Raw genomic sequence first — 21267 nt, forward strand, 5'->3', positions numbered from 1 at the left:
ACACACACTCCTATGAAACACACAGACACACACTCCTGTGAAACACACAGACACACACTCCTGTGAAGCACACAGACACACACTCCTGTGAAGCACACAGACACACACTCCTGTGAAACACACAGACACACACTCCTATGAAACACACAGACACACACTCCTGTGAAGCACACAGACACACACTCCTGTGAAACACACAGACACACACTCCTGTGAAACACACAGACACACACTCCTCTGAAACACACAGACACACACTCCTCTGAAACACACAGACACACACTCCTGTGAAACACACAGACACACTGATACTATCCAGGGGAGTGAGAGAGGGGGAGAGAGAAAGAAAGAGAGAGGGAGGAGAGGGGAGAACAACAAAGAGGCCAAAGGGCTGCTGAGAGCAGAGGTGAACCAAAGATGTGTTCCAGACCTCCCTACCCCAGGCCTCATACCTCCTCATACCTCCTCATACCTCCTTATGCTGCCTCTTACCCTGTGTTTTATTACAGGGCTACATGCATTGGAACACACACTAACATGTTTTCCATGAACACACACACGCAGCCTAGAACTGACACACAGGCATAAGCACACACACACACGTAAACACACATAGGCAAGCACAGGCCTTACACACACACCCACACACCTGGGCCACGGTGGTTCTTCTCCATCCAGATGTAGCAGTTGCTCTGTGCCACGCCGGTCTGGGAGTCCAGGAAGGGCAGGCGCATGGAGCGCTCAGCACACAGGCGGGCATTGTAGCTACGGCAGTGCTCGATGGCCTCTCTGTAGAACTCCTCGCCCAGACTGGCACACAGCGGGCACAGGGAGGCAAGACAGAGACACAGAGCCCTGTTAACCTAGGTCATTTGAGGACCCACAGATCAACATTGCATAATGCCCACTCTACAGTGAGAAAATACATGTTTTTCCAAAGTACAGTATCATTCCTCTGTCTCTCTCTGTGTGTCTGGCTGTGGTTTTCTCAGAGGGCCTGGGATGTGTTGTGCCAGGGCATGTAGAGGCTCATCAGTAGTGACACACGCACGCACGCACATGCACACACACACACAGTGCTCTGAATGTGTGAACAGAGAGGCTATCAGCATCGCCAGATGAGGTAGAATAGACTGTTCCCTCCCAGACATCACATAACGTCTGTGTGTGTGTATAGTTATACGTGTGGGTGCTTAATGCTAGAGTAATGTGTATATATATATCTGTACTGTAAATGAATGCAAGTCTATGTAGTACATGTGAACGTGGGTAAGAGTGTATCCTGTAAAGTTTATTTAGTCTGTTATCTTGTGCACCCACCTCCCACCCTTCTCCCTCCTCCCCTCCTCCCTACCTGTTCTTAATGACTGTTCCTCCAGATTGCCTGTGAACAGAGATAGAGGGACACTGTGAGTCACTGCCTTCCTCCTCTCCTCTCCTCTTCTCCTCTCCTCCTCATCATCCTATTTTATTCCTGGTGCTTCTCTAACACAGTCACAACACCAAGGTTGCCAGCCATGGCAGACATAAAGCATATTGTTCATACAGTACACAGTATATAGGATCCCAACCATACATTTTACAGTAGAAAGCATATAAGATCACAGTATATGTACTGTAGTTCATTGGATCATTATCCATACAGTATACTATACAGATGTAGGATCTTAATTTGACCTATATTGTCGCAGCAAAATAATCCTTCAACAACAGGATTTGAACGTTTAATCCAGAATGTTGCTTGATCGGTGGTTAGGCTATTAACCGGTCAAAATGAGGCTAGATGAAAAGTACAATACTGTTAATATAACCGTGTGTACGTGTGGGTTTTCAGTGAATGTATGTAAATCATGGAGCTCATCTATAATCCTCAGCAACCAAAGAGTGATCAAATTTAGATGCTACACCTGTACAATATATAAAATTGCAACTATAGAGTATACTGTGAAAACATACAGTTGAAGTCGGAAGCTTACATACACTTAGGTTGGAGTCATTAAAACTCGTTTTTCAACCACTCCACAAATTTCTTGTTAACAAACTATAGTTTTGGCAAGTCGGTTAGGACATCGACTTTGTGCATGACACAAGTCATTTTTACAACAATTGTTTACAGACAGATTATTTCACTTATAATTCACTGTATCACAATTCCAGTGGGTCAGAAATGTACATACACTACGTTGACTGTGCCTTTAAACAGCTTGGAAAATTCCAGAAAATGATGTCATGACTTTAGAAGCTTCTGATAGGCTAATTGACATAATTTCAGTCAATTGGAGGTGTACCTGTGGATGTATTTCAAGGCCTACCTTCAAACTCAGTGCCTCTTTGCTTGACATCATGGGAAAATCAAAAGAAATCAGCCAAGACCTCAGAAAACAAATTGTAGACCTCCAGAAGTCTGGTTCATCCTTGGGAACAATTTCCAAACACCTGAAGGTACCACATTCATCTGTACAAACAATAGTACGCAAGTATAAACACCATGGGACCACGCAGCCGTCATACCGCTCACGAAGGAGACTGTGTCCTAGAGATTAATATAATATACTTTGGTGCGAAAAGTGCAAATCAATCCCAGAACAACAGCAAAGGACCTTGTGATGATGCTGGAGGAAACAGGTACAAAAGTATCTATATCCACAGTAAAACGAGTCCTATATCGACATAACCTGAAAGGCCTCTCAGCAAGGAAGAAGCCACTGCTCCAAAACCACCATAAAAAAAGCCAGACTACGGTTTGTAACTGCACATGCCGACAAAGATCGTACTTTTTGGAGAAATGTCCTCTGGTATTGACGAAACAACAATAGAACTGTTTGACCATAATGACCATCATTATGTTTGGAGGAAAAAGGGGGAGGCTTGCAAGCCGAAGAACACCATCCCAACCGTGAAGCACGGGGGTGGCAGCATCATGTTGTGGGGGTGCTTTGCTGCAGGAGGGACTGGTGCACTTCACAAAATAGATGACATCATGAGGAGGGAAAATTATGTGGATATATTGAAGCAACATCTCAAGACATCCGTCAGGAAGTTAAAGCTTGGTCGCAAATGGGTCTTTCAAATGGACAATGACCCCAAGCATACTTCCAAAGTTGTGGCAAAATGGCTTAAGGACAACAAAGTCAAGGTATTGGAGTGGCCATCACAAAGCCCTGACCTCAATCCCATAGACAATTTGTGGGCAGAACTGAAAAAGCATTTGCGAGCAAGGAGGCCTACAAACCTGACTCAGTTACACCAGCTCTGTCAGGAGGAATGGGCCAAAATTCACCCAACTTATTGTGGGAAGCTTGTGGAAGGCTACCCGAAACGTTTGACCCAAGTTAAACAATTTAAAGGCAATGCTACTAAATACTAATTGAGTGTATTTAAACTTCTGACCCACTGGGAATGTGATGAAATAAATAATTCTCTCTACTATTATTCTGGCATTTCACATTCTTAAAATAAAGTGGTGATCCTAACTGACCTAAAACAGGGACTTTTTTACTAGGATTAAATGTCAGGAATTGTGAAAAACTGAGTTTAAATGTATTTGGCTAAGGTGTATGTAAACTTCCGACTTCAACTGTAGATTCGCAACCATACAGTATACAGTACATCCAATCCTAACCATATAGTATACTGCTATAAAGTACATACATTTGTCATCAATACAGTAGTAAATATAGCAAAAATGTCAGTGTAACAGACAAGACAGAACATTGGGACTGGCTACACCTCACACTCCATACTATACCATCAGACGCGACCTCTGCACTGGGGATGAGAGATGTTCTGGCTGGGCATTAAAAGGGATATGTTGTGACCCCCTTCCCTCCCTGGCAGTCCAACCTATGGTCACCCACCAGTGCTTTCTATGGGATGAGAGGAGGCCCGGATACCAGAGAACCAAATGTGACACACAGCAGGGAGGAACTGCAATAAGGCTGAGGGATTTAGACTATATCCCAATCCCCTATTGCATAATAGTGCACTGCTTTCGATCAGATCCAAGTAGTACACTCTACAGTATAGGGAATAGTGTGACATTTAGGACGAAGGTTAGCTATGGTGGTGGTAGCAGGGAAATCAGTTCAACTGAGGCTGAGTGGTGTTGGATGGGTGGGGTCGTGAGGAACAAGGCTAGAAATGTTGCTGTGTATGGAAGTATTATACTCTTGACATACTGGGAGTTCTACTGTACTGTTGGCATTCTACAGCATAGCTTTGATGACGGTGGAAAGTGTGGTGGGAGTATGGGTGTAATCACTAGATACATGTCAATCTTGAAGATGACAACACAGACAATGTTTCCCATCAATCTTCACCTTCAGACAAACCTCGTGGATAAGCTGGCTGGGGAAAATAATAAATACTCCTAAATGCAAAGAGGCAGAAGGACGGGCAGACGCACGCAAACCTATACACCCAGCTTTTAAAATATTAAGTATGTGATTTGGAAATAGGCTTGGGCTGAAAGGCTGCACTGTTCTGTTGCAGAGGGATGGTGATGCAACGGGGTAAGAGGAGAAAAACACATTCAAAATGCAAAGCAGCTTTAACCCCGGAGGTTCCCCCTCCCCCTTACGTCCCTCCTTCCACTGCACCCATGCCCATCCGTCTCGACCCCCCCCCCTCACTCCCAAATGCAGCCCCTCCCCCACCCGTCACCCTGGTGCTGCCATTCGAGCTATCGGAATAAGTCGCCCCCTTTCAATAAGAAGTTGACAGCTGTAGAAAATGGCTGCTTTCAGTCTGGTCGCTTCTGCCTGAAATCTCATTACATTACGCCGCGGCTGTTTGCCCTTGAAGGCTTCAAAAAAAACAATTTTGGGTTAGTGGATGCTAGGCTGGGAGAGCTGAGTATATACCACATCACCAGGGAAACCAGGCAGAGACAGACATGACCAAGCTTCTCTATCCTGACCACCGTCAGCATCCAGAGAGTCCCTCTACTAGTGGTCTACTACAACCTGGAGGAGCTGAGGGCCTCTACTAGTGGCCTACTACAACCTGGAGGAGCTGAGGGCCTCTACTAGTGGCCTACTACAACCTGGAGGAGCTGAGGGCCTCTACTAGTGGCCTACTACAACCTGGAGAAGCTGAGGGCCTCTACTAGTGGCCTACTACAACCTGGAGGAGCTGAGGTCCTCTGCTAGTGGCCTACTACAACCTGGAGGAGCTGAGGGCCTCTACTAGTGGCCTACTACAACCTGGAGGAGCTGAGGGCCTCTGCTAGTGGCCTACTACAACCTGGAGGAGCTGAGGGCCTCTACTAGTGGCCTACTACAACATGGAGAAGCGGAGGACCTCTACTAGTGGCCTACTACAACATGGAGGAGCTGAGGGCCTCTACTAGTGGCCTACTACAACATGGAGGAGCAGAGGGCCTCTACTAGTGGCCTACTACAACATGGAGGAGCTGAGGGCCTCTACTAGTGGCCTACTACAACCTGGCGGAGCTGAGGGCCTCTACTAGTGGCCTACTACAATATGGAGGAGCTGAGGGCCTCTACTAGTGGCCTACTACAACCTGGAGGAGCTGAGGGCCTCTACTAGTGGCCTACTACAACATGGAGGAGCTGAGGGCCTCTGCTAGTGGCCTACTACAACCTGGAGGAGCTGAGGTCCTCTACTAGTGGCCTACTACAACCTGGAGGAGCTGAGGGCCTCTGCTAGTGGCCTACTACAACCTGGAGGAGCTGAGGGCCTCTACTAGTGGCCTACTACAACCTGGAGGAGCTGAGGGCCTCTACTCGTGGCCTACTACAACCTGGAGGAGCTGAGGGCCTCTACTAGTGGCCTACTACAACCTGGAGGAGCTGAGGGCCTCTGCTGGTGGTCTGGCCTGATTTCAGCTCCAGGGTCTTAGCAGGGACTCTGTGAGGCAGTCAGAGTTGGACAGGAAAGGCCAGGCTATGTTTCACCTAGTGGGGGAGAGGGAACCTATTTCAGCAGCATAACTCTGCGGCCAATGTGATTCTAAACAGGCGGAGTACAGCACCGCTAGATAAGGTGGACAGTGTGATTCTAAACAGGCGGAGTACAGCACCGCTAGATAAGGTGGACAGTGTGATTCTAAACAGGCGGAGTACAGCACCGCTAGATAAGGTGGACAGTGTGATTCTAAACAGGCGGAGTACAGCACCGCTAGATAAGGTGGACAGTGTGATTCTAAACAGGCGGAGTACAGCACCGCTAGATAAGGTGGACAGTGTGATTCTAAACAGGCGGAGTACAGCACCGCTAGATAAGGTGGACAGTGTGATTCTAAACAGGCGGAGTACAGCACCGCTAGATAAGGTGGACAGTGTGAGATGACCATACAGCAGCAGCCCTTCACAATCAGAGCCCCAGATAAAGCCAGAAATAAAAAACAGACACAAACACGCACAAAAACACACAAAGGAGGAGAAAATAGGAAAAAGCCTGGAGCATCAAGTGCATTTTTAACAGTCTTAAACCCACAGAGCGTCTCGACACCAGGCAAACAGAGGGGAGTGATTGGTCCAAACAAAAGCAGAGCAAAGAGAGAAGCATATGGCTGGGAGCGCACCCACTAAAACAAACACACACACACACACACACACACACACACACATGCACACACACACACAGGCAAACATACAACCCTCCAAGATAGCGCAAACCCCACCATAACCCCCTCTATAACCCACTATATAAGGCATTGGAAGCAAGCGCAATAAACTGCAGTCCACAGAATGACAAATCTACACACGGTACATGCTACGACCGCAATTTCCTAACCACAGTGCCAAAAACTCCAACCCCTGACCACTCTCCAATTAGCCTCAATTAGCAGTGGCTTGAATGAAAGAGAAACAGAGGGCTCCACCTAGAGGGAAAGTCAGGTCATTGGAAAATGAATCCTCACCATAACAAAACCAAGCTACAATTGCAAAATGCAATTAGGAAAAGGGATTACTTTCTAATGGTGATTTCTAACTCGGTTAATAAGGGGATGTATACATAATGACCCTGCAAGAGAAATTATATGGTATTTAACTAATGGATTATCAAGGAGTAGTCCTTCAGGAGACATCTACGTACACTAAATCATATTTTCGTTAAAGCACTATATCTATCATGAGGTTTGAACCTGCTATCATTAGGTGTAGTAGTCCCAATATATCCTACACACACACACACATGGGGGAGTGGGTTGTGTGGAGGGTCGGTCTGCTCTTTATGCATAGTCTATGACAGACATATTGTATTCCTCTGGTGTGCGTGTGTATAGTATATATATGTATGTGTGTGTGTGTGTGTGTGTGTGTGTGTGTGTGTGTGTGTGTGTGTGTGTGTGTGTGTGTGTGTGTGTGTGTGTGAAGATGGCCTACGCTGAGTTGGCCAGGTGTGCCAGGCAGGTGTGCAGACCTGTGTGTAGACCTGTGTGTGTGTGTGTGAAGTCAGCAGTGTGGTGAACAGCCTCCGTAGTCTAGCCATCTGACCATGGCCATAGGCCTTCAGTACTGATGCTTTACTGCTCTGGTCCACACAGCACAGCAGTGTGAGGCAGGCTCTGCCTTGCCTGGTGGAGGAAAGGCAATCTGTGTACCCATCCCCCCACACACTATCAAATAATACCCTTAACCATTCAACCCCCTCCTCCTCTCCCCCTCCATCACTCTTCCTCCTCCCCCCTCCATCTCTCTTCCACCCCCCCTCTCTTTCTCAGTACCCAGAGAAATGATTTATCTTTTTCGTTTTTTTCCCCCTCTACAGATGTGACTGCCTTTTCTTGGTCTCTCAGTACTCTCAGTAGATTTCTGTGCAGATGAAGACTAGGAGATGTAAAGCTATAGGCCTGGTGTAGTGAGGAGAACAGCCCAGAACTGAACAGCACAGAGACCAAACCCAGCCACTGCCTCACACGCCCAACCAGACCCTGAAAATGAGGGCAGACATGTACACACTCTAGAAAATACATACATAGCTGTATTATCAAACCAGGTGAGGGCAAAGAAATGTAATGCGTGGTACAGGAAAGATAATAATTCCATCCAAACATAATCTATTATAGCTTGTACAGTGAGGGAAAAAATATTTGATCCCCTGCTGATTTTGTACGTTTGCCCATTGACAAAGAAATGATCAGTCTATAATTTTAATGGTAGGTTTATTTGAACAGTGAGAGACAGAATAACAACAAAAAAATCCAGAAAAACGCATGTCAAAAATGTTATAAATTGATTTGCATTTTAATGAGGGAAATAAGTATTTGACCTCCTCTCAATCAAAAAGATTTCTGGCTCCCAGGTGTCTTTTATACAGGTAACGAGCTGAGATTAGGAGCACATTCTTAAAGGGAGTGCTCCTAATCTCAGTTTGTTACCTGTATAAAAGACACCTGTCCACAGAAGCAATCAATCAATCAGATTCCAAACTCTCCACCATGGCCAAGACCAAAGAGCTCTCCAAGGATGTCAGGGACAAGATTGTCGACCTACACAAGGCTGGAATTGGCTGCAAGACCATCGCCAAGCAGCTTGGTGAGACGGTGACAACAGTTGGTGCGATTATTCGCAAATGGAAGAAACACAAAATAACTGTCAATCTCCCTCGGCCTGGGGCTCCTTGCAAGATCTCACCTCGTGGAGTTGCATTGATCATGAGAACGGTGAGGAATCAACCCAGAACTAAACAGGAGGATCTTGTCAATGATCTCAAGGCAGCTGGGACCATAGTCACCAAGAAAACAATTGGTAACACACTACGCCGTGAAGGACTGAAATCCTGCAGCGCCCGCAAGGTCCCCCTGCTCAAGAAAGCACATATACATGCCCGTCTGAAGTTTGCCAATGAACATCTGAATGATTCAGAGGACAACTAGGTGAAAGTGTTGTGGTCAGATGAGACCAAAATGGAGCTCTTTGGCATCAACTCAACTCGCCGTGTTTGGAGGAGGAGGAATGCTGCCTATGACCCCAAGAACACCATCCCCACCGTCAAACATGGAGGTGGAAACATTATGCTTTAGGGGTGTTTTTCTGCTAAGGGGACAGGACAACTTCACCGCATCAAAGGGACAATGGACGGGGCCATGTACCGTCAAATCTTGGGTGAGAACCTCCTTCCCTCAGCCAGGGCATTGAAAATGGGTCGTGGATGGGTATTCCAGTATGACAATGACCCAAAACACACGGCCAAGGCAACAAAGGAGTGGCTCAAGAAGAAGCACATTAAGGTCCTGGAGTGGCCTAGCCAGTCTCCAGACCTTAATCCCATAGAAAATCTGTGGAGGGAGCTGAAGGTTCGAGTTGCCAAATGTCAGCCTCGAAACCTTAATGACTTGGAGAAGATCTGCAAAGAGGAGTGGGAAAAAATCCCTCATGAGATGTGTGCAAACCTGGTGGCCAACTACAAGAAACGCCTGACCTCTGTGATTGCCAACAAGGGTTTTGCCACCAAGTACTAAGTCATGTTTTGCAGAGGGGTCAAATACTTATTTCCCTCATTAAAATGCAAATCAATTTATAACATTTTTGACATGCGTTTTTCTGGATTCTTTTGTAGTTATTCTATCTCTCACTGTTGAAATAAACCTACCATTAAAATTATAGACTGATCATTTCTTTGTCAGTGGGCAAACGTACAAAATCAGCAGGGGATCAAATACTTTTTTCCCTCACTGTATGTATTGCATTCACCCAAACTCCCCAACATTTTTATTTTTTTAAATTTTACACTCTCCAACTGTTGACAGTGAACATACATTGTGCATAATAAAGAACCGTACACAGACAAGTACACCAACTTCTTGTCACTTTGGGAGACGGCTTTGACATAGCATGGAACATACGTGTTTTCATGGCTAGGATGCCCGTCAGTAACTAGGCTGTGATGACAGGGGTGTGTATGTGTGTTTGTGTGGGTGTTCGTGTGGTAGTGCGTGCAGGCCTGTGTGTGTGTGTGTATGTAGGCATGTGTGTGTGTGTGTATGTGTGTGAGAGTGTGTGTGTGTGGTGTGCGTCTCTGTCTGTCTGTCTGTCTGTCTGTCTGTCTGTCTGTCTGTCTGTCTGTCTGTCTGTCTGTCTGTCTGTCTGTCTGTCTGTCTGTCTGTCTGTGTGTGTGTGTGTGTGTGTGTGTGTGTGTGTGTGTGTGTGTGTGTGTGTGTGTGTGTGTGTGTGTGTGTACAGTAAAGTGTGGCAGCTAGCATCTGCCAGTCTAACAGCTGGAACACATTGGGCTGTTGAGGGGGCTGTGGCGTTGTTCACCAGGAGTGGTCATACACACACACACACACACACACACACACACACACACACACACACACACACACACACACACACACACACACACACACACACACACACACACACACACAGTGTTGATGTTGAGCTGATGCTGACACATCAACAGACAGCAACACAGACAGCTGCACCACTGTAGGACTATCGACCAGCTCATCTGTTAATGTACCATGTCCCTGAGACAAATACAGCTTGGCATAGAGTGTGTGTAGAGCTGGCAATCCCCAGGGACCTCACAATACAATATTATCACCATACTTAGGTGCCGATACCATATGCATTGCGATTCTCACGATTCTATATATACTGCGATTCGATACTGTGATTTTATTGCGATTTGATGTTCCAAACATATTGCTCACATGTCTGCTGCAGAGGGACAAGAGCGAGCCTTAAGAAAATGAGTTTTGATCAGTCATAGAAATAAAAGCGCTGAAATTGGCTCCCTATTTATAAAGAAGATGGAGAACAAGCTATGAAGGAAAAATACTGGAGTTTTGGTGCAGGTACAGCCAACTAACGCAAAAAAATGATTGTGAAATGTAACTGTATCCATTTTTTACCCCATCACTATGTGTGTGTGTGTGTGTGTGTGTGTGTGTGTGTGTGTGTGTGTGTGTGTGTGTGTGTGTGTGTGTGTGTGTGTGTGTGTGTGTGTGTGTGTGTGTGTGTGTATATGTCTGCGTGTGTGTGTGCGCGTGTGCGGGTGTATGTGAATGAAGTGGAGAGAGAGTGCATCTGTACAGTAGGTGTCTCTATGTATCTATAGGCCTGTGTTACGTATGTTTGCATTCATCTAAACTCAACTGCGTTTATTTTCAGCCAACTTAACATGTGTAAATATTTGTATGAACATAACAAGATTCAACAACTGAGACATAAACTGAACAAGTTCCACAGACATGTGACTAACAGAAATGGAATGATGTGTCCCTGAACAAAGGGGGGGTCAAAATCAAAAGTAACAGTCAGTATCTGGTATGGCCACCAGCTGCATTAAGTACTGCAGTGCATCTCCTCCTCATGGACTGCACCAGATTTGCCAGTTCTTGCTGTGAGATGTTACCCCACTCTTCCACCAAGGCACCTGCAAGTTACCAGACATTTCTGGGGGGGAATGGCCCTAGCCCTCACCCTCCGATCGAACAGGTCCCAGATGTGCTCAATGGGATTGAGATCCGGGCTCTTCGCTGGCCATGGCAGAACACTGACATTCCTGTCTTACAGGAAATCACGCACAGAACGAGCAGTATGGCTGGTGGCATTGTCATGCTGGAGGGTCATGTCAGGATGAGCCTGCAGGAAGGGTACCACATGAGGGAGGAGGTAGTCTTCCCTGTAACGCACAGCGTTGAGATTGCCTGCAATGACAACAAGCTCGGTCCGATGATGCTGTGACATACCGCCCCAGACCATGACGGACCCTCCACCTCCAAATCGATCCCGCTCCAGAGTACAGACCTCGGTGTAACGCTCATTCCTTCAACGATAAATGTGAATCCGACCATCACCCCTGGTGAGACAAAACCACTTTTTGCCAGTCCTGTCTGGTCCAGCGATGGTGGATTTGTGCCCATAGGCGACGTTGTCGCCGGTGATGTCTGGTGAGGATCTGCCTTACAACAGGCCTACAAGCCCTCAGTCCAGCCTCTCTCAGCCTATTGCGGACAGTCTGAGCACTGATGAAGGGATTATGCGATCCTGGTGTAACTCAGGCAGTTGTTGTTGCCATCCTGTACCTGTCCCGCAGGTGTGATGTTCAGATGTACCGATCCTGTGCAGGTGTTGATACACGTGGTCTGCCACTGCGAGGACGATCAGCTGTCCGCCCTGTCTCCCTGTAGCACTGTCTTAGGCGTCTCACAGTACGGACATTGCAATTTATTGCCCTGGCCACATCTGCAGTCCTCATGCCTCCTTGCAGCATGCCTAAGGCACATTCACACAGATGAGGAGGGACCTTGGGCATCTTTCTTTTGGTGTTTTTCAGAGTCAGTACAAAGGTCTCTTTAGTGTCCTACGTTTTCATAACTGTGACCTTAATTGCCTACCGTCTGTAAGCTGTTAGTGTCTTAACAACCGTTCCACAGGTGCATGTTCATTAATTGTTTATTGAACAAGCATGGGAAACAGTGTTTAAACCTTTACGATGAAGATCTGTGAAGATATTTGGATTTTTACAAATTGTCTTTGAAAGACAGGGTCATGAAAAAGGGGTGTTTCTTTTTTTGCTGAGTTTACATTACATTTTACATTTTAGTAATTTAGCAGACACTCTTATCCAGAGTGACTTACAGTAGTGAATGCATACTTTTTTTTTTCTTCCCCCCCCATACTGGTCCCCCGTGGGAATCGAACCCACAACCCTGGCGTTGCAAACACCATGCTCTACCAACTGAGCCACACGGGACTTTACATGTTACTGTAAATACTTTGTTGCCATGTTACAGGCCTCTGGTTTTGCATAAAGTGTCATATGTCCGTGTGTCTGCCTATGTGACTGTATTCTACAGGACAGTGTTTCCCAACTTCAGTCCTCCAGTACCCACAACAGTACACATTTTTATTGTAGCCCTGAACCAGCACACATGATTCAACTTGTCAACTAATCATCCAGACCTCGGTGAGTTGAATCAAGTTAGTTTGTCTGGGGCCACAACAAAAATATGTGTTGTTGGGGGTAGCCAAGGAATGGAGATGGGAACACTGCTATACATGGGTGTAGCTGATACTATGAGTCTGTTTATGCACAATACCTATTCCTCGTGTGTGTGGCTGGAGCTTGTACATACATATACACTGCCATTCAAAAGTTTGGGTTCACTTAGAAATGTCCTTTTGTTTAAAAGAAAAGCACATTTTTTGTCCATTAAAACATCAAATTGATCAGAAATACAATGTAGACATTGTTAATGTTGTAAATGACTATTGTAGCTGGAAATGGCTGATTTTTAATGGAATATCTACATAGGCGTACAGAGGCCCATTATCAGCTGTTACGATTGTGTGTAGAGAAGGACCATGGTGCAGCGTGGTAGGCGAACATTTTACTTTTATTTAAAATGAACACCGACAAAACAACAAAATACGAAACGAACGTAAAGTTCTGCAGGCTACACAGCAACTATACACAAACAAGATCCCACAAACTAAGGTGGGAAAAAGGCTGCCTAAGTATGATCCCCAATCAGAGACAACGATAGACAGCTGCCTCTGATTGGGAACCATACCCGGCCAACAAAGAAATAGAAAACATAGATTGCCCACCCTAGTCACACCCTGACCTAACCAAGTAGAGAATAAAAGGGATCTCTAAGGTCAGGGCGTGACAGTAGCCCCCCAAAGGTGCGGACTCCGGCCGCAAAACCTGACTCTATAGGGGAGGGTCCGGGTGGGCATCTAGCCTCAGTGGCGGCTCCGGTGCGGGACGTAGACCCCGCTCCGCTCGCGGATCCGCCATCTTCGGTGGCAACTCTGGTGCGGGGATCGTCGCCGGAAGCTCTGGACCGTGGATCGTCGCCGGAGGAACCGGACCGTGGATCGTCGCTGGAAACTCCGGACCGTGGGTCGTCGCCGGAGACTCCGGACCGTGGGTCGTCGCAGAAGGCTCCGGACTGGAAACCCCCGCTGGAGGCTCTGGACCGCAGACCGTCGCTGGAGCCTCTGGACCGCCGACCATCGCTGGAGCCTCTGGACCGCAGACCGTCGCTGGAGCCTCTGGACCGCAGACCGTCGCTGGAGCCTCTGGACCGCCGACCATCGCTGGAGCCTCTGGACCGCAGACCATCGCTGGAGCCTCTGGACCGCAGACCGTCGCTGGAGCCTCTGGACCGCAGCCCGTCGCTGGAGCCTCTGGACCGCAGACCGTCGCTGGAGCCTCTGGACTATGGATCGTCACAGGAGGCTCCGGGCCATGGATCGTCACAGGAGGCTCCGGGCCATGGACCGTGGAGGCGCACTGGAGGTCTGGAGCGTAGAGCTGGCACAACCCGTCCTGGCTGGATGCTCACTTTAGCCTGGCAAGTGTGGGGCGCTGGCACAGGACGCACTGGGCTGTGAAGGCGCACTGGCGACACAGTGCATAGAGCCGGCGCAGGATATCCTGAACCGAGGAGGCGCACTGGAGACCAGGCGTGCTGAGCCGACACCACCCGTCCTGGACAGATGCCCATTTTCACACGGCAAGTGCGGGGAGCTGGCACAGAATGCACCGGGCTGTGGATGTGCACTGGAAACACCGTGCGTATCACCGCAAAACAAGGTGCCTGACCGGTCACACGCTCCCCACGGTGAGTACGGGGAGTTGGCTCTGGCTCCGCCAACCACCCCGTGTGCCCCCCAAAAACATTTTGGGGGGCACACGTGGTCGCGAACCCCGGTGTCGTTGTTGTTGCTCCCTCGCTGCTTCCATCTGCTCCCATGGAAGGCGATCTTTTCCAGACAGGATTTCCTCCCAACTCCAGGATCCCTTACCGTCCAAGATATCCTCCCATGTCCAGGATGTCTGCTCCTCCTGGCCACGCTGCTTGGTCCATTTGTGGTGGGATCTTCTGTTACGCTCGTCGTAAAGATTGGACCAAGGTGCAGCGTGGTAGGCGAACATTTTACTTTTATTTAAAATGAACACCAACAAAATACAAAACGAATGTAAAGTTCTGCAGGCTACACAGCAACTACACAAAAACAAGATCCCACAAACTAAGATGGGAAAAAGGCTGCCTAAGTATGATCCCCAATCAGAGACAACGATAGACAGCTGCCTCTGATTGGGAACCATACTCGGCCAACAAAGAAATAGAAAACATAGATTGCCCACCCTAGTCACACCCTGACCTAACCAAGTAGAGAATAAAAGGGATCTCTAAGGTCAGTGCGTGACATCAGCAATCATCACTCCTGTGTTTCAACGACACGTTGTGTTAGCTAATCCAAGTTGATCATTTTAAAAGGCTAATTGATCATTAGAAAACCCTTTTGCAATTATTTTAGCACTAGTTGAGTATCTGGAGCATCAGCATTTGTGGGTTCGATTACAGGCTCAAAATGGCCAGAAACAAAGAACTTTCTTTTGAAACTTGTCAGTCTATTCTTGTTCTGAGAAGTGCAGGCTATTCCATGCGAGAAATTGCCAAGAAACTGAAGATCTCGTACAACGCTGTGTACTACTCCCTTCACAGAACAGCGCAAACTGCCTCTAACCGGAATAGAAAGAGGAGTGGGAGGCCCCAGTGCACAACTGAGCTTCATTAAATAGTACCTGAAAAACACCAGTCTCAACGTCCACAGTGAAGAGGCGACTCCGGGAGGCTGGCCTTCTAGGCAGAATTGCAAAGAAAAAGCCATATCTCAATAAAAAGAAAAGATTAAGATGGGGAAAAGAACACAGACACTGGACAAAGTAACTCTGCCTAGAAGGCCAGCATCCCGGAGTCGCTTCTTCACTGTTGACATTGAGACTGGTGTTTTGAGGGTACTATTTAATGAAGCTGCCAGTTGCGGACTTGTGAGGCGTCTGTTTCTAAAACTAGACACTCTAATGTACTTGTCCTCTTGCTCAGTTGTACACCGGGGCCTCCCACTCCTCTTTCTATTCTGGTTAGAGGCAGTTTGCGCTGTTCTGTGAAGGGAGTAGTACACAGCGTTGTACGAGAACTTCAGTTTCTTGGCAATTTCTCGCATGGAATAGCCTTCATTTCTCAGAACAAGAATAGACTGACAAGTTTCAAAAGAAAGTTTGTCAGTTGTGCTAATATAATTGCAAAATGTTTTTCTAATGATCTATTAGCCTTTTAAAATTATAAACTTGGATTAGCTAACAACGTGCCATTGGAATACAGGAGTGATGGTTGCCGATAATGGGCCTCTGTACGCCTATGTAGATATTCCATTACAAATCAGCCGTTTCCAGCTACAATAGTAATTTACAACATTAACAATGTCTACACTGTATTTCTGATCAATGTTATATTCTTTTAATGGACAAGAAATTTGCTTTTCTTTCAAAAACAAGTAAGTTTCTAAGTGATCCCCAAACTTTTGAACGGTAGTGTATGCGTTTGTATATTCTGTGTATGTGTTCTGAGTGTGCATTTCGGGCAGTACATCAGCGCATGGCAGTCCAACTGGAGTGGCTGAACACTGGTCCTTCAGGTAAGAGTATTGACTCTGCACTTTTGCTGTTATTACGTGGATGGATCCTTCCTCCCTTCGCTCTCTCTCTCCCTCTTTCTCTCTAACGTTATTAACTTGCTGCACGAGGAAATACTCATTTGCTTTACATGACTCCACCCACCAATTTCTAGCAGAAATCCATACCATTGGCCCGAGACAATGGAACTAAAGGAATTACCTCAGAGGGAATAGTGTACTGTAGAATGGGATTACTGCAGAATGTATAGAATTGTGTGTATGTTTGTGTGTGTGTGTGTCTGTGTGTGTGTGTTTGTGTCTGTGTGTGCGCACGCGCGCGCGCGTGTCTATGTGTGCATGTGTTTGTGCACATGGCACGTGTGTCTGCCAGAGAATAGGATTGTAGTAATGTCCAGAGAGTGGGATTAGAGGAATGTTTCGGGAGAGGACGAGCAGGAATATTTGGAGATTATTATAGATTATTACAGAGTAGGACTGTTAAGGATGCCGGTTGAAGTAGATTGTTATGCCATGTGGATGTACACAACACTCGCTTTACCACTGACTCAAAACCGTATGTGACATTATTTCTTCCAATGGGTTTTCTTTCCCTGTGATGTATAATGAATGCGAGCTGGGACCTTCTGTCTGTGCCATGCAACTGTGCAATGCAATTCAAGCATGTTTATTGCTGCAGCCTATTCTGTGCAGTCAGTTGCATTGCATGCACTGCACCAAGCCCATCTTCTGTCAGCGGACCTTGCATCACCCTGTTCGTTCTATCCCTACCTGCCATTGTCACAGTCACAGGCAATAACATTAAAAGCAAAGGTACCATGTTTATAACCCCAAAGCATTTTATGCACACAAAACAAAAGCTGCCCATAGGCATCCATCCAAATACATGTATGTTTGGAATTACGTCCTCACTCTCCTCTCTTCTTCATTCAACCCTTTCATTACCCTCATTATTACACGTCTGTCTTCCTTTCAGTCAGTCTGAATCAGATTCTTTAAGGGGCTCTTCTGAATGTTCCCAGTCACACAGCTAGAGCCATGTCCCGACCATCCCCCACAGTCGTATGCCCTATCCAAATGGCCCTACTACTCCAACACCAGTCAAACTATGTTGGAACACATGGCTGATGAATCATAGCCCCCTCATTGCTGTGCATGCATACCAGGCCTACTTCCTGTGTCTTTCTTGCACATCCGATGGAGGTTTCCTAAGTGAATTATTCGAATAGCCTACTTGGCCACTACTGTAAAGGGCTGTTGTAGTTCCTATTCTCCCTGTCCTGAACTACAACTCGAGACTACAGCTGGCGACCATATTGGATCCCAAAGCACAGGGAAGTGACTGACAGTCGGTTAGGTAGCAATGGAGAAATAGGTCATAGAGCTAAAAATACTTATGTGTCTCTCTCTCATCTTCCCATGAAGACAAAGAGAAGAAGGTCTATGTGGAAAAAAAGGGGGAATGATGGCAATAAACCAGAAAAGAAATGCCCTCACGAAAAGACAGCGAGAGAGAGAGGAGAGAGCGAGCTAGAGAGAGGATGCTCAGGCTTCAGTGAACTCGGTAGGCCTGGCTGTTCGTTTAAACAGTGCCTGAACACAGAATTATGTGGAATTAATATCCCTCAGATCAGTCAGGCACGGCAGAATAACTATCACAACAGTCAGTCAGCCTATGGCCTCTTCCTCCAAGTAGAGTGACAGAAGGAAAGGATGGGGGAAAGAAGGAAAAAGGTAGTCAGTGGAGGAAGAGAGAAAGAGTTCAAAACCAAGAGACATGATAAGGGCAAGGGGTAGGGGTAGGTTTGAGGGTGGATGGAAGGATAATTAACAGAGAGAGAGAGACCCCTAAAGATCTGAGAATTTAGTTGTGAGTCAGGGATGGCAATATGAGGGCAGCAGGGTGTGGGTGAGCTAGAGAGAGAGAGAGAGAAAAGGAGTAGCAGAGAGATTAAAGGAGGACTAGTGGAGAAGTTAGGGGAATGCCCAGTAGAGTGATGGTTCTCTGAGGACTTGCCTCCACACACTGAACTCTTTGAACCTCTGAGATGCATGGGACAACAGTTGAGTGGTGAGCTCCGATTACTCCAAATCAGTAGGCTAGATAACATTATATAAGCAGCGGGAGCAGTGGTAGAGGATATTAAGTAGACTAGACCCTTACTGAGAAACATTCAAGTCAGTATTAATAAGTTCATAGTCCACTGATGGCTCCTATCCTATGCAATTCCCTTTGTTCCCTGCATTCGTAATTTCCATGCAAATAAGTCAAACGAATCTCCTTGACATGGCCTTGCAAAGGCCTCTGGGAGCATCTATGTCCCCACTTGTTCCCAGTAATTGAGGAACCAGAGACGAGGCGGACAGCAGAAAGGCCAGAAAGGAACAAAAAGGGTTGCTAAATCCCAATGAATAACTGATAGATGACAACATGGGTGGTAGGCTACTGCTGGTTGGCCTAAACAGTTTGTGACTGTGTATTATATCTGCTTTCAGAACAAGATGAAACTGGGCATCTTAAAATGTATATAAAAACAGCAACACAAAAGCAACAAATTCATATAAAAACGTTCTAGCTACTCTACTAGAACAACGGGGTAGCCTAAACAGAGAATATTATAATGAGAAAATGAGCGGCATAGGTGATGCCTCCAGCGCCACCGTTCACCTCACAGGTCTCTGTGCTGTACACGATCACTTATCGGTAGGCAATAGGCTGATTTAATGACATTTTAAGAGGTGCAGTTTTGCCTTACTAAAACTAACACGCGATTTGCCATTTTATTTATGCATACTTTAGGCTAGTTGGCCATATCCTATGGCAACAAATAGCCTAACTTGTGTTCGTTTCCCCAATAAGTAGAATGCCATCACTGCCGCGCATCGACTGAGTCAAATAAATTGTGTTATAGACAAATACATTAATTAAAGCAGTTCACTGTTTCTTATAATAGGCTATTCGTATACTTAGGGTAGTTCGTTATGAATTACATGAAATGTCGCCTGTCTGGTTTTCAGATAGCGCTGACAGCACAGCATCGCAACTACATTCCCGCTCAGGTAACATCCGATGTGTTCCGTGCTACAGTAAGCTACCACGTTCTTTGTTAGACAGGCTGCAAATGCTTCAATTTAACCTAAGAACACTCCAAAAATACATTTTCGAGAGTCGAGTTATTATGTTTTCCATTATTTCTAATCGAAAGGGTCTCTCAGGTGCATTTTACCAAGCTGACAGACGCACAGCAACCTTTTGGACACGAGCCCAGGCTGCATTCTGCACGTTGAAATGTTCTTGTGTAAATTCTGCACAAAGGAATCGAATGGAAACTTGATGGAATGTTCAACGCGACTGGCAGAGATAACACTAGTCTAATAAAAGCAACCAGTCCCGGCACATAAGTTAACCATTTTATATGATGCAAGGCTGCACAATATTTTATCAGGTGTCGGAGCGAAGATGCGCTGCCTGTAAACACTGCTGCCATTATAATCGAAAGCACGTAGGCTATTTTTCCAAGAGGTCTGTCTACAAGAAAAGGATATCCAAAAGGTATTAGGTTTCAGCCGTCGCAGGCTCCCACCGGCTTGGTTTTGCCTACCACAATAATGTGAACAGGTATCAAGCACAAACTTTTCAAAAAACCGCTGCCACTCGCTATTATTCGCTATTATTAGGGAGTCTGTTTGATAGAAAACCGCTACCCGATCTGCCATGCAAGTTGGCTGCGATCTTGTCTATTGACTAAGGATACCGGGTAATAGATTGTACCTCAACATTCCACCATAGCGTCCTCATGAAATTGATGGCTCAGTGTAATTGTTTCTAGGCATGCATAGGCAGCTCTGCATTTTGGAACATAACCGGCAAAAAATGAAGCTGTTTGAAATATACCTTTCCATCGCTACTACATTACCATTGGAATATATGTAGCTTGCTATATGCTTGCGATGTAGCCTATAGGCTGGATACTTATTTACTATGCATAACATTGTCAACGATTACCTAGGCTACATGGACTGACAGCATCCACAAATGTATCCCTAAAAATGTAAAAGATAAAATGTATGCACTTACGATTTCAGGGGGTTCTGTACCACTGTGGCCATTTTGATATAGTATGATAGATACAATGTAACACTGCAGATCCCCGTATTGCACATGTAATATACCAGCAATTTCAATTTCATTCATTCTCTGGGGCTGCGGCTGGGGCTGCCAGCCAATAGGAGCGGGAACGTTCAGTGACAGATCTGGGGAAATGTAGTTTTTGCACATGTCAATATGTAACACGCTGAGAGTCAATGCACTACAACTACCAGTATGTATCGCGGTCAACTGTATAACGGTCCCGCCTTGGACTTCTATGGGTAAGCCAAACCGTCTACTGTAATGTCAAGGTTGGTGTGCTACTGGACTGTCAGTCTGTAGGTGCCATTCCAACTGATGCATTGTTTGCTTGTCTTGCAGATATAGAAATATATTTTAAGGGCGAGGCTGTACGCGCACCATCTCTCAGTGAGGATGCTACAAAGAGTAACATCAGTGGAAATCTTCACTCCCCAAATGTTCCAAGAATTTGAATCCAAGATCATTTTGAGATGTACTTTTTGGATGACTTTCGAATACACTAAAGGGTCCTTTACTTCATCTTGTTAGATTTAATTTAGACAAAGAGGGGGGGGTTCTGGAAGAGGGATAACTAAGATGTGTTGATAGGCCAATTGATAATGATATAATCTATTCTAGGTGAGCCGATGCTGAAGAGGTTGAATAATTTATCATTTTGGGGGACAGTGGAGTAGGGAGGATAATTGATTATTTTAGGAGTTGCCTCTTCATCTGTTGAACCAA

At 46.2% G+C, this 21267-nt stretch overlaps 1 protein-coding gene across 1 annotated transcript in view; it reads right to left on the reverse strand.

The window, feature by feature from the left end:
• Positions 1 to 20603, reverse strand: part of LOC106612626 (D4, zinc and double PHD fingers family 1) — a 47093-nt gene extending 26490 nt beyond the window's left edge. The window contains exons 1-3 of the mRNA XM_014213966.2: positions 20491 to 20603; positions 1355 to 1384; positions 650 to 810 (exon numbers count right to left, since the gene is read on the reverse strand). Coding sequence (XP_014069441.2) covers positions 650 to 810; positions 1355 to 1384; positions 20491 to 20603 — 304 coding nt within the window. The remainder of the gene's footprint in view (positions 1 to 649; positions 811 to 1354; positions 1385 to 20490) is intronic.
• Between the last annotated feature and the right edge of the window lie 664 nt (positions 20604 to 21267).

This window comes from Salmo salar, chromosome ssa09 (genome assembly GCF_905237065.1).
Source record: "Salmo salar chromosome ssa09, Ssal_v3.1, whole genome shotgun sequence".
NCBI lineage: Eukaryota > Metazoa > Chordata > Actinopteri > Salmoniformes > Salmonidae > Salmo > Salmo salar.